This window comes from Folsomia candida, unplaced genomic scaffold (assembly GCF_002217175.1).
Source record: "Folsomia candida strain VU population unplaced genomic scaffold, ASM221717v1 Fcan01_Sc001, whole genome shotgun sequence".
NCBI lineage: Eukaryota > Metazoa > Arthropoda > Collembola > Entomobryomorpha > Isotomidae > Folsomia > Folsomia candida.
The window spans coordinates 19,961,523-19,976,175 of NW_019091193.1; the positions used below are offsets into that span (position 1 = coordinate 19,961,523).

Here is a 14,653-nt window from a genome sequence, read left to right on the forward strand (position 1 = left end):
CTACATATAGTTTTTTAAATGGTCAAGTTGGTTTAATTTGCTTACAGTGAACTGAGACCGTTATCCTCTGCAAATAATTCAATGTCAATTGCCATCCTCCAACTGCCACACGCTTTCACCATCCTCCTCACAAATGCCGAATTCACCTTGGCAAATGTGTCCCAAGAAACTAACGAGCGTACTTTCTCTTAATCTCAATCGAAATTCAGGGAAATATTTATGTATTAAATTACTTGCTTTACTAGAATTGGCAAAAGGTATCTTATCGTAATTCAAACTTGGCCACCCAATCCCTAAGCAATGTGTAATTATAATACAGTCGTTTTTGGGGCAGCTTATGCGAAGGTGAATATGGCTAATTTCAGAGCTTGGTGACAGTTGGGGGATGGAAATTGAGTAATAAACGGATGTGTGTATTCAGCGAACCTTGGAGATCGACGGTGGTACTCCGTTTGATGCTAAATATTTGTTAAAAGTTCATTTTTTTCCTTTAATTTTATTTTTTGCACACTTACCTATGCACAAATAGGGACCTGTAATTGATTAAAAATAAGCGAGAGATAAGACTCTATTACATAATGATTGCATTGTTTTAAATAAAGTCGTAAAAGACTATAAAAGTTATGGTACTAACCCATATCAGCTCTGGAGATCTTCACCAGTCTAAGCACATTGCCCTCAAATACGGACACTGTAAATCCACAAAGAGAATCGCGTATTTATTCAGCCTTCTCCCACTTCAGTGATTAGTCATTCGATATTACGTTCATCACATCAACGACATTCTACGTGAATTGCATACATGTATGTACTTATGAAAAGTATAAAGTATAAATAACCCAGGCTGGAAATATTACAAGTTAGATTGTAACTGCAAATATGCATAAAATAGCCAAGGTCCTTGCCCGTATATTTGCGGATCTTATTTTACTCGTATGCGAACTTATTAAAAGTCATGTTTGGAAGGTTTTTGTTACAAATAAAAGTTCAAATTGGAAATGACAGTGACATAACACAATGAACTGATCACTGAGGCATAGTGATGAAAATTGGAAATGAAACCCATAAGCTAAAAATACGGCCGTCTGGGTCCAATGGGAATAAGGAGATGAGGATTGAAGAACTTATTTTGTATTGAATTTGATGACTTTGGATGCTTCTTATTAGAATGATGACGCGAAGGAGCACTATTCCATATTCCACCAACGCTACATAAATGCACATGTGTCCCAGGAGTGCTCAAAATCTCTCTGAGAGAGACAACGAAAGGTATTTTCCAAATCCAATAAGTCGCATTTGTATCATACTCTCCCACTGCGTTGTTTACGTCCTTTGACGTCGTCGGTTTTTGTCTGACTTGAACTTGTTACATATTTTTACAAAATATTTGATGAATATGAGGAACCTTACTGTTATTTGTAACGTATAAATAAGTTGTACAACTTTCTCCTACACATAACCTTGAATACAATTTATTTTTAGTTGAGTTGTCTGCCACTGCTTTACGTCATCCTTTCCGATTTTAGTATACACAATTTACTGTCCTAATAAGGGCTACAAATATAAATTATAAAGTTTCTCCTCTGCAAACCTTAAATCTGAATTTCATAGAAGAGAGGTACCTACTTGAAGTAGGAGTGGGGAGCTGTCAAAGCCTGTGGCGGATTGATTACTAGTGTACACTTACATAAATATCGAATTTATCTCTTCCCAGAAGCCACAACATAGGTGAAATATTACATTTGCAAAGTAAAAACAACTGTCATACATATCTCTCATTGAATCAGCACATAATCTTACATTTGAAATCGAGCAAGTCCGAAATGCATGCTCAGTCAGTTCTAATAAGAAGCTCAATTTTCAGAATTCCAGGAATGCAATGTTAATGTATAAAGAAGTTCTTCGCACAGGCAAGTTTGAGTGGAAAATGAGGAAAAGTTTTACTTTATTTGTCAATATTTAGAATATTTGCAATTTATTTCCCAGACATACGCAGAAAAAGATTAAAAAAATTATCGCAAAGATATTTTCAAAAATTAGTAATAATTTTTGTAAAACCATGTCATGCTTGTGGCGTCAAGTTTTATAGTGGAAGTTTTTAAGTACTGGGGTCAAGTTTTAAAGTGATAAAAATGGGAAATGGGGAAAAAAAACAACAAGAAATAGTTTTAAAGGCTAACCAAATAAACCAATCGATTTTGGTTGTATTTTATTTGTTTGGAAGTAAGAATTAAAACATAATGCGTTATGTCGAATGACACCCACTTATCACTCCAAGAGACGACTTTCTAGAGGATGTAGTTAAGTTTTAAGAGGCTGAAAAGTCAAGGAGCATCTTCTTGAAAGAAGGGTTTAAGGATAGATTTCAATTTAATCTGAGCAGTTTTAACCCTGTCTGTAAGGTCGTTTTCTCGTGATTTAGAGCCTGGTTTATGGTAGCCTTTAATCAGACTCATCGGTCTCTTTGTTTATTTATACAATAAACAGGCCGAAGGGAATTCCACCAACACCACCACCACTGCCAACAACTGAGGAGAGGAGAAAGTGAGAGTAGTTCATTATTAAATGGTGCTCTGGATGCACGTTCAACTTCATTTGGCTCCATTTCCTCTTTCACTCTCCAAATATCCACAACCACCAACCAACCCAATTGGGCTTCAGCCGTCGTGCTGCAGCTCTCAAATCCCATTCGATTCACTTACGTAAGCTTATGTATCGAAGAAACTATCTAAACGCCATGTATTTATCCATGTATAACTAACTATAAAAATATGCTGCTGAAGGCTGGCGGAAATCATTTTGATTGACAATATATATATTTTTTAAAAGCTATGATTGATCAAAATTAAGGAATGGAAAAGTTAAACTTTCCACTAATAAAAATACACATGACCTCAAATTTCAAACGACAGAATAATGTGTTCTTCATTTTTTATAAAAAAAAGTGTGTATTTGATTCAATTAAGGGAGAAAATTATTGGCCTGACTTAAAGAAAAATTTGCATTTAATTGATTAGTATAAAGCCTATTTTCAGTCAGTTCTTTACTCCTTTATCTAATTCGCCGACTGGGACATTTTAGTACTTCCTGAAACAGTAAAGGGAGCACAAGTCGGAGTTAATATTTAGGGTCTAATGAAGCATGGAACTAAATCGAAATTCAACATTTTTTGTGCCAGCTAGCTGACTCCATGTGTATTCGTTCCGTTTATATATATTTTTACGCCCAATACACCCCAAAAAAGTCTTCCCTTTCTCTCTCTCACTTTCTACTCAAGCGAGTAAGATATTTCTTAATAATACAGAAATTCTTTTACTTTTACTTCTTTCCCCTTCAATTTTGATTCCTTTACTTTCACTTTATTGTTCGCTTCCCCAGTTCAGTTGGCTCGATTTTGAAACGAAACGAAATTGAATTAGCGATAGAAAGTAAAAGAAGGAATGAACATTGTAAAAGAAGATCGAAATAAAATATTTCATACGATCAGTCATACACGCGAGTACACACGTGTGAAGTGAATATAGGTGTTTTTGTTCTTACTTGTTGTTTACGCGTAAAATAAACCGGGTCAATCAGGTCAACCCCAGACGGTGAAAATGGACTTGGTCAGCAGTCAATAAGAATTTGCCACGTATAATTCGAAATGTACGCACTTGTAAATATTTCGAGACTGATCTGCAGAAATGTGAAGAAAGTCACGCTTTCGGGGAGAATGATAATGCCCTCGTAACCCGGACATCGCATACGTAACGTTGCCTAAACTAGAAGATGGCAATACTTACAGAAGACCTAAGAACGACCCCATATATTTAGTCCCCTGTAGTTTATGAAAACCTGTTTTCTCCTATTTCCGCTTCCATTGTTTCCCCCAACGTGGTTTGGGAGCAGCGGCTAAACTTCATTGAAAATCAATGTTCAAATTGAATTTTTATGGGAATACATCCGCCCACAAGGACTTCCGTCCAACTTTCTCCTTGGCCACCATAACTTCCAACCCAATTCTAAGCCGAGCCGATGTTGGAATTACGATGAAGTGCCCAACAGAGACCCCAGACTCCAAACACCCAAATAGCCTCGTAATAAAACAAGGTGGAGGTTGAAATCATGAAGTCAAACTTTTGGTTGGAGGAACTTGGGGGATCGGTGTCATTAGTTTTCATGATGGAATGCGGTAATTGTTGGTGCACCGTAACGTCAATGCAATGTGAGTTCGATGACATCCAGGCAGGGTGCCCACAATAACCGTCGGTTGTTCCCAGGTTTCATAGTGCAATGAGATTGTACCAGACTCCGGGGCTGTGTGATTTATACCACGTTTTAGGAGAAAGTCATGAAGTAGAGCTCTATCTTACTTAAATTCTTGATTGAAAGCCATCACACAAAATTCTATATCATCATCGTGAGCACACAAGGTCTGCCATGAGTTCCAATAATTATCTAATGACCCCATTTTCCTCGTGTCCCCTCCGTCCACAAATTCAAAATCAACTCTGAAGAATTCTCATAAACCCGAGTTTATCGTGGATGCACGGAATGGAGAGGGATGAAATCTTCATTTGGACGTTGTAGATACCGAAATGGATTTTCATTAGTGTTTGCATGTGTGTAACTCTCTTTATACATTTTCCCTGCAGACTTATGAAAAAATGATAAGCAGCATGTGCATCTCTTACTATGTATGTACATACCTATGAAAATCTGCATAGGTAAAACCAGTAACTAAATATGTATGTAAATAGGTCGACATGAGGTATGTGGTGGTGAAAAAAAGGAGGAATTGTTAGAAACTCTCACCCTGGCTTTTTGATCCGGAGTTACTCTTGAGAGTGATATTTTGTCCCCCTTCCCTTTAGAATCAGAAAATTATGGATTAGTTTATCGTTCCTATTTCGAACGTAATGGACCATTTTTTACTACCTTCGAAATGTTATCGTGGGTTGCGGATGACCACGGGAATTGCAGATTAGTTTGACCTAGAAGAATTTAATATTAACTACTTTTCTTACTGTGGAGGACGTATGTACATATGCCAATATATAACGGTCAATTTTTTTAGCTCTACTGGTGAAACATTCAATCACTACTCAACAAACTCATGTAAAATTATGGACAGAAAGAACCAGTATTTATGACAATAGATATACACAACCAATAAGGTTCAACGTACCGTACTTCCTTCAGGTGCCATCAGGTCAGAACTGGTTTCCTCTGAAGAAATCATTGCAAATTAATATTTCTGGCGTACACAAGGTTTGAGGTACACCGTTGTTGACCATCGTCAGCGTATAATTTTTACTTTGAGTGCTTTCACTTATATTCTGCATCTTTTATAAGTATGTATATGCATTAAATGCATGATTATTTTATTTCGATTTTAACCTCTATGAAGGCAATCTATAACCTTGTATACAAACGTGCCTGTTACTTTCTGACACACTTAAGGTAAAACTACTACTTACAATTCTATGTATCCTGAAAACAATTCGAAATATCTTACCAGGAATGAAGTCTGGGGGGATGACCACTTCCAAGAAGGCAATCTGAAAATATCAAAGCAAGTATGATTCTGTGGGGCAGTGTTTTATGCATATTAACTGAAATAGGTTACAAATGAACAAGTTACTTGATAAGTCATTGGATCCGTGTTTATTTGACACCTTAAAACCAACATACCCAATCAATTCAGTATTGTGCCGGTGTTAACCTTAGATATTAAATAATATGTATGCAAGTAGTGCCTGCTTACATATATGAACCGCGATCTTCTTCCTTGACACCTTTAACAGAATAATGATTTATTATTATGTATATGTAGCTATGATTAGTTGAATGACGTGTAGGCAAGTCGCTTAATCGAGTAAATATATACAATGCCGAGAAAATATTTACAAATCACTAATTGATTGATCATACATATGTGGAGGGTATATCTGCTCTTTGATTTTATTACAACATTAGCCTAATGGACGCATTAACTTAGGACAAGTAGGACATACGTACGATTCTAAATAATATTACCTTTTATGTGCAAGTGCCACATGGTGTGATCCGAATGCTATAATTCAAATTGGTCTTACAATTAGATCAATAAATTACTTTATTTCGGTTTAAATCAATTATTTCTTTTACCGAAACAGAGACGCGTGGATTATGGGTTATTACATGGTTATGTATGGCCTGGATTGCTGTAAAAATGCATGTTTAAGCTCTTAAATTTTTAAAGAAATACGTATGTAAACGTCGCATGTATCGTAGAATTAAGTTAGATAGTCACCTTTGGTATCCGCACGAACCCACCCAACCTGCAAAATGTAAGAATAAAAATAGAATTTAGCAAACTTTCTCTGCGTACGAATTCCATCGATTTGTACACCAATGAATGTCATTTGCATTCAATTAAATAAATTATAATGGTATTGTTTGAAGAAGCGGACCAGAGCCATTATTGACACGACTAATTGAGTCGTAAAAATCCGCCCGTGCTTTTTTCGATTGAATATTAATCTGGCAGTTTCCCTTCAAGTCATGAAATAGTTTCTTCCTCTTCAGTCCTGCATCTAATGGCTGGTGACTAATTACCTCCTCCAACCTACATACGTACGTACGTGCGCTGGGAGCTTACTGACAAACAGATTTCTGCAGACATGCCATCAAGATTTATTCTTCGTAGTTATTTATTGCGATTAAAATTTCATCTTAGATCGTCTCAAAATCTTGAAAGCCTTTGCATGAGCGAGACGTTAGTTCTGCTGAACTTCTCATTCTCATATTTAGATGAGAAAACAATGAGAACAGGGAGTGGAGCATAAATCAACTAGACCCTTCGTCGTTTCGCATAGTTGATGCCATGCCATGCTGCTTCGGGAGTATAACGATTTAGGTATGTACATATGTAGTAGACTTTCGCTACATTTTTTCAGAGAGTGTATTTTCTCAGGATTAGTGAACTGGCAGCCTAGCAGTTTAAAGGATGGCCGAAGTAGATGAAAAGTGCTCAAAATTATTCCTTCCGACTAAGGATAAGTACCAATGGCATATTTTTTGTCATTCACAAAATACAGAATTTTCCTACTATTTTAACGCAGTTCTTTATTATTATGTTAAGATTTCTGCAAAACTCTCAAGATTCGCCGTACTACTGCGTACGTATTATACATGTGTACATATGCGGACCCAAGTTTTTCTCCAGGCGGAATAAGTGGTCGCACCATATGGTACCAGCAGCATCGTCACCCGCACGAACCAAAGCATTGAAAACTGAGAAAGCTCACGGGAATTACAATAAGTAATAATAACACGGCACACACTATCCTCAATTCTTTGGGGAATGAGAAGGCGACTGTTTGTATGAGTGTGGGTTGCATGCAAATTTTTGAAATTTGTTGTGAAATGGGCATCCTGTAGGTGGATTGAATACTTGAGCAGCAAATTCGATCATTACAATCGAAATGACGATGCGGGTGCAATTTACGGCCAGAGTGGTTCGCATCAGTTGGGACAGATACGTGCATTTTCAACTCGCATTACATGATATTAGGGCATTTGATTAATTCTAAGAAGTGGCAGATTAGGCTTCGTCCTGTACCTGCTGCGTCCTCGATGATGAGGTGGACATTAGCATTAGTCCGAAGAAAAAACATTTCGGCAAACAAAGATCAACGCTACGTAAGTAGTTCAACATAAATGGGGTAAAAGTCACGATCGACATTACACACCACAATTTCTTCAAATGTTACAATAAAAGCGTGCCCTGCTCAATGATATCATTCCAGAGGTGGGGATCACATGACTAACATGGATTAGGATTTTTTGGATTCATGTATTATATTTTAATCCATTTCACCTTATACAAGTGCATACGTGCGTAAATACATATTGTTAAAAAATGCATCCACCTCCTTAGTCCTAGCAACGTGTAGTCTCTAAACTAAGACATTTAATTCAGCATTTTCAATTTGCTGGGATTGTGCTGTCTCCGAGTTATAGGGGCAATAGGTATATTATTGCATAGCGTTGCCAACAGCGGACAAAGAACAATGGCGTCTGAGACAATAAGGACCAGCAGAGAGAGAATGGTGTACACGACTTGCTTGTACTACTACTATTGCTACATATTACCGCTCAGCTACATGGTTTCATCTTGTTCATCCCGAATTCCATCCAGCTTCCAACAATTTATTACATATCACTTGTCACAATTTGTCTCGAGGAAGCACGTATGCGTCCAAATGGTACAATACAATTCCACTTGTTCCCCTTGTCGGATACGTCTTTCTCTTCCTCACATAGAAAAGGAGAGAGTTTTGGGTGAGTAATGCATTTTATTTCAAAATGTGCAGATGGCAAATTCTATTTGTTTTTACTTCAAAAACTAAACTGCTCTGTACGAAAAGGTTCAAAATCTCTGCATGTCAGGATTTTATTGTGGTATGCACCTATTTGTTTGCAAAGGAAAATGCAGTCCCAAGGCCCTCGTCGTGTCATTGCAAAAATGCATAGTGTGTTTGGATGCACATTCCGATAGCAGTTTATTCCCTTGGTCTACGCAGAATAAACAAATGCTGGCAATACCTCAAAAGATTTGAAGATTCAAGGTTTCTGAATGGCGAGAGTGCAAATAATTATTTAGTTTTATTGGCTACGTACGTCACAAAAGTCCCGAAAATTTGATTTTCGTACCCCTAGTCTAGTCAGCAGCAGGTGTCGAAGAAGGTTGTTGTATTGCGACCGCTAGTGTTACGGATAAGTAGCAACTTAGCTATAGGCTGCTGACATACATGAATAGGAATAAGATTTTCACCCTCATTCCAGTTTTGCCTGGAGTGTATTTGTGCCTACAGCTTGATCTGGAGTGTTTGACTTGCCGTGACTTTCCTCTTGAAACTTGACTCGTCGGGTGTGCGGATAGTGAACTCATGGGCCAACCCCGGAATTGAGATGAGACAACAGTTGGTCCTGAATTCTTGAAGCATCCGAACAGTTTTACTAGATTTCACTCAACTTTCTCCAAGAAAATTCCCTACTTTTCTAGATGAGATGCAATATGTTTCAACTCAGGCACAGCATACTTTATGGACTCGGACTGAATTTTAACGTCTCCTGCCATCTCGACTCGATCCACAACTCAAACACAGTAGGCAAACTGAAGAGTGGTTTGATTTCTTTTTATACAACTTCCCACAAATGCATTGGTTCCCTCACTGAACAAATCGGAGAAAGTTTAGTTACTGAACAACCAAAGTGCAACTAAGTTATTTTTGATCGGATGCATTTCTTCCTCGCGTAATTCATCCTTACCCTTTAATCCAAACAGACCAAAGTCAATGTCAAGTTAGACCAGCAAGGAGAAACCATAAAGTGAATAGCGGTGTTTTTATTTTTTGTATGTATGCAATTTATATGCAATTTCTAATGAAAATTCCACTTTTAGTCCAACTCCTCAAACTTGTTGTGCTAGCCATAAGCGGGTTTCCTTCTTTTTGCATTTAGTAATTTTTCTTGTACAAATGTCATTCGGATAGTGGGTGCAGTTTGTGAATTTAAAAGCAGGAGAAACTTTTTGTATAAAAATGTCATTTGTAGCGGGAGAAAGTGAAAGCAGTTGGTTTAAAGGAGATTGAAAGTGTGGGATTTTATGGGTAAAATTTGTATCATTTGCATTCATTAGGAGCACACACTCTCAAACTCTGAAACCGAGATTGTCGGTCTTCCTCTTATTCCTATGCGTTCCGTAACCTCCACAAATGCTCATTATCTTATTCTTGCAGTGAAAGCGAAGTCATAAGCAGTTGGAATTTTTCTTCGTGAGAAACAACATATATTCGTGCGTGTCTACAAATTAATTAAGCATATCCATGTGCACGAGTAGGGAGAGACACGTTAAGGCAAGAAAGGTGAAAGTTTTGATGCAGAATCAAGTTATTCTGAACGAATTGAATTAAAAACATTTCCGAAAATATTTTCTGGGTGGAAGGAAACGTTCAGGAATTCATGGTTCTCTCCTCCTCAGAAGTTTCATATATTGAATACAGATTAGCCTATTTTAGAGCCAACATACGTACACTCGGATTTATTTATTAGGTAGAAAATCCCACTGTACATTAAATGTCAGAACCCCATTTCTGTGAAAAATAATGCACAAAAGCAAAGTTGAGATGAGAAAATAATTAAGCTTTGCAATAAGAAAGAAGAGTGCTGGAGAAATGGAAATATCACAATTTCAACATTATCAATTTCCTCTAAACATTTGCCGAGCTTGTACTAGTTGTCACTTAACTTTGTGAAGGAACCTTTTAAATTCCAATTTTTACTGTTCTTTAAGCTGTTGCGGCGTCCTTTCAAGTTTTCGTTGTACAAGCTAAACGACAGCTTCAAAAACTTTCTCTCGTCTTTGCCCAAGTTGAACGGAACGTTTATGGTAATGGTTTTAAAGAGCCATGACAAACGAGTTGCGAGAGTTTGGATCATTTATTTTCACAAGTGAAGCCAAGTTTAGCAGATGTTTCTCCACCATCATCCCTTGGGTTTGGTTAGAGGTTTTCCCCAGTTTTACTGCCAGCAGTAATCGTATCCGATTGTGGGATAATATGCGCGCATATATATGCATATACCTTCTAATTTTAAAGACAAAATCGACAAAATCTCCTGTCTCCTCGTTGGACCTGGTCCTCACGAAAGGACATTACTCCATTCTTCGATAAGTGGAGATTTTACCTGACAAGTGCCACGAGATAATTCTCACTTACAAATGTATTAATGATATCGTGTAAATTTATCACAAGAATACGTTTCAACAGAAGCTTTAAGCATCCAAAGCCATTAATCCATCATTCATCCTTTCACCCTCGTTTGGATCTCGCAGTTGGAATTTAGGATTTAAAAAGTTTTATGCAAGATATCTTTTTTTTTTACTAAACGACATATCTGTACATTTCTTGTCATAAGAAGTATAAATAGTTTGAATGTCATTGCATGTTCACACAGACACTTGAAAACCACCAAAACTGGTCATATTATATCTCGATTCGGTGGAATATAATCTGGAGTGTCAGTCGCAAAGTCTAAATTTTTTCTCTCTACCAGTCTTCTAACCTGAGGTGTATAACTTACCAAAACGTTTTTTAAATGGCAACACAAACAATTACCAACCCGACGATGGTGTTGGAGGAAAGGTCCGTGAAGTTCAAGTCCGCTCAAATTTGTTAAATTACATACGTGAGGTGACTTACCCGATATCCTCCTAAAATATTCAATACATGTGAATTGTTAAACTATATGAAGGCTTATTAATGTTAGTAAACTTACCAAGACCTCGAACGCTGCACAGGAAAGTGGCATCTCGTCCAATTGCGATGGTTAAGTTCTCCAACGGCTCAGCAAATTCTGGCTGAAACTCTGATGCAACTTGACCACCATCTGAAATGTACATTATTTTGCTGCGTTATCTTTCAACATTGTTTAAGAAGGTTGCAAGGACGGGGTTGCAGTAATTAGACGAGAATAACATAACTTGGCGGGATACTTTTGTTCATTTAGCAGAATGATTTGAAACAAAAGAACCTCTGAAGCAAAACTCAACATATTTCTTCCGCTCCTTGAAATGCAGCGGACCTTGAAAGATTAATGAAAATTTGCTAATGGTTCCTACAACGGACAACTTGCATAACGCGGCGGAAGGAATTAACAGAGTCGAATGCGGTGCGTATGTATAGAGAAAAGTTTTCTGTACCCTTGCACATTGTAAACCGGCTCATAATTTAATACTCGTCCATCATCATTCACTGCAATATCATCACGTGTATGGCAGAAGATGCTTCATCATGCAGTAGATAAGAATAGAATGTACTTTATTTATTCCATATTGAAAATAAGTTGGCATTCTTGGCATTTTCAAACTGCTGATTCAACCCTGTCAAGAATTTCTGAATTAAAAATTTTATGCGAAACAGACACTTCATGTGAAAATTTTGCCTTAAAAATAAGAGAACGTGTATTTGAACTTGGATTTGTTTGGGCCATCAGGATTATAATAAGCAAATAGAAAAACACAAGATACACGCTTGACCATATTGCTGGCTATTTTGTGAAAATGGTGGACATCTCAGCAGCCCTAATATGGTGCATGATATGGACGTTCATCAGAGTGCAGCAAAAGGAGAGGGACCACCGGAAGGAAGTTGGCTGAGTGAAAGTGGTCCACCACCACCTCGCTCGCTCCTCGCCCTCCTCACACTCCGGCTTCCTCTTCCCAACTTCATTTACTTGAATTATTTGGACTCTCTCCCAAATTTAGTACACTTCTTGGACCGCAACGATGTCCACGATGGCCCTTCATACGCACATACAGCGACACAGCATGGCCTCCTCCTTGGCCAACGCACTTTCTCCATTTTTCAGATTAAACACTTGTAAAAATATTTCAGCCCAATATTTAAATCAAGTCGTGAATTGGTAAATTTTGAAATAGACCCCACTTCAAACTGAGAGGATCTCTTTTTATCTCACAATTTGTCTACCTGTCGCTGGAGGCTGTTGTGGCCGTATTCGTGCTCAAGAGGGAGATAAACGAGGGAGGGTATTATCCATTCGGGTGACAATGGGACCAAAAGGAGCCCAGGATAAGAGCACTCTCATAAAGTGAAGTGGCCTTTAACTTTTATAATTTACTCTTCCACTGCTCTTCCAGATCTAAATACCACTCTGCGCAACCACCACCCGGCTGTATTTCAATACCACACAAAGGACAAGGCAAACAAAATTCAAAGCCTTTTTTATTATTTGGCACAGATTTACTAACTGCCCAAAGTTAAGCCCATTTCTTAGCCTTTCTTTGTGTCCCGGTTGCCCCTTTCTTTGCTTTGGTTTTGCTTTCTTGGTATCCGCTTTGCTGTGTTTACTATACAATAAAACATGTAAGCTCCTTAAGTCTGTTTTGAGCACAGACGTATAAAATCCTACACATCCCACTACCACCAAATATTAATAATACCGTCAAGCATTGCACTACAATAATGCTGGGTGCAATTGTACAAAAGGACTTTTTAGCTCTACAATATTCTGATGGAGATTTATGCAGATTTCTAAAGATTTATTTCTCTTATTCTTTCCTGAAAGATTTTGACGGTAGAAATGATTACTTAAGCACTGAACACCTATTTGTGTAATGCATTGTATCTAAAATTAGCCTTGTAAATAAACCTGTTACAGAGCCACGTGCGTTTGTTTTCTGCGGAAGCAAAGAGTTATTGCATACGGCTTCAAACCCACTTTGTTTCCGTGTTGCTTTGTGCTTCAAGAACATCGGGAAGTGCAGCGTCTCCTCTGTCAGAACGAGTCTGGAAAAGAAAGTCGTCCTTGTGTCGTCCATTACATTGGGGGCTGGGCAGACATGTACATGTGGACTCTGCGGAGTGTATAAGTGTCGTTCGTCGTTTCTTCGTTAGTTGGAGCATTTAGTTAAGTTGTATAAAGAAGGGGGATAATTTAGTATCGTTCCATTAGGGGGATTGATTCTCCTTCTCTTTCGTGACCAAATGCCCATGCCACCAACTTAAACTAAACTTAACAAACTTTCTCTCTCTCAACCACTTACTCACGATTTCCTCTTGGTCTCTTTCTTTCCTTCTCTCTTATGTAATCATACGGAGAAAATCCTATTCTGGTGGAATGTCTCGTCTTCTTTATTTCCCCACAATGCAACACAATACAATTGAGTGAGAGAGGAAAGGAAAAAGTGGAGGGAGAGACTTTCCCCGTTCTATTAAGAAGATGAGCTAACTAAGAAATAAATACCACCACCACGACCAGAGAACCTTCAAGGAAGTTGGAAAAGAGATGAAATTGTCTTCTGCTCTCGTGTGCATCTGTGAGAATCCCACTTTCACTTCATTCATACCAGCAAACAAAACAAAGTGAAATTCCAAAATTTCTACTTTGCTGCGTACTCATGGCTGACGACGAAAAGTTTTATGAGCAAAAGAATTAGAATTAATTGAGGGTTAATTGGGGACAGGAGTGTGGGAACTGAGTGGGTGAAAGTAAAAATTTTCGAAGCAACACCAAGGAAATATATGCGTACATACGTACATGTATTTGGCTATGGTCTAATTCTTGCTTTATATTATACTCGCTAACATCACGATTTCTTTCTGTCCTAATTTCAATACGATATAAAATAATAAAGAATCCGGAAGCAAAACTACGTATATGTTCCACTTAAATAATATTAAATCCCATATTTTAATACCTTAATTTTAATGATTCAGCTTTTAAAACTGTATATCGGAGCAGTTACTTATTTAATTAGTTTAGTTATTAACTATTTATTTATTTACGAAGTATGGAATTGTTCAGGTTTGTCACGTTGCATATTTTCCGCTCAGCTTTTGGCGCGGCATCTGCTTTCTCTTTCGATTAATCAAGTTGGGTTGTCGACTTTCATCATTTGCCGTGCTCCTTCGCCGTGTAGTGGAACAGAGACATCAACATTTATTAAATAAAAATATGCCTGATGATGACTCCATAAACTTCATGGCCGTCAAGCACAGCTGCAATTCAAAAATTATGGTTGAACTCCTTCCGTGCTGCTTTGTGACTCCGTTGTCCTGTTGTGAATATGTACGGTGCAACTGTGCTCGTACATGTTTGATGTCTT

General features: G+C 37.7%; 1 protein-coding gene across 3 annotated transcripts in view; it reads right to left on the reverse strand.

The window, feature by feature from the left end:
* Positions 1-14,653, reverse strand: part of LOC110843807 (lachesin-like) — a 34,603-nt gene that overhangs the window by 5,945 nt on the left and 14,005 nt on the right. For all 3 annotated transcript variants that reach the window (XM_035859029.1, XM_035859034.1, XM_022089850.2), the window contains exons 3-17: positions 11,305-11,415; positions 11,229-11,239; positions 6,275-6,302; positions 6,130-6,185; positions 6,019-6,055; positions 5,747-5,777; positions 5,624-5,657; positions 5,498-5,540; positions 5,168-5,208; positions 4,918-4,973; positions 4,795-4,847; positions 635-691; positions 516-533; positions 427-458; positions 46-67 (exon numbers count right to left, since the gene is read on the reverse strand). In XM_035859029.1, coding sequence (XP_035714922.1) covers positions 46-67; positions 427-458; positions 516-533; positions 635-691; positions 4,795-4,847; positions 4,918-4,973; positions 5,168-5,208; positions 5,498-5,540; positions 5,624-5,657; positions 5,747-5,777; positions 6,019-6,055; positions 6,130-6,185; positions 6,275-6,302; positions 11,229-11,239; positions 11,305-11,415 — 630 coding nt within the window. The remainder of the gene's footprint in view (positions 1-45; positions 68-426; positions 459-515; positions 534-634; positions 692-4,794; positions 4,848-4,917; positions 4,974-5,167; positions 5,209-5,497; positions 5,541-5,623; positions 5,658-5,746; positions 5,778-6,018; positions 6,056-6,129; positions 6,186-6,274; positions 6,303-11,228; positions 11,240-11,304; positions 11,416-14,653) is intronic.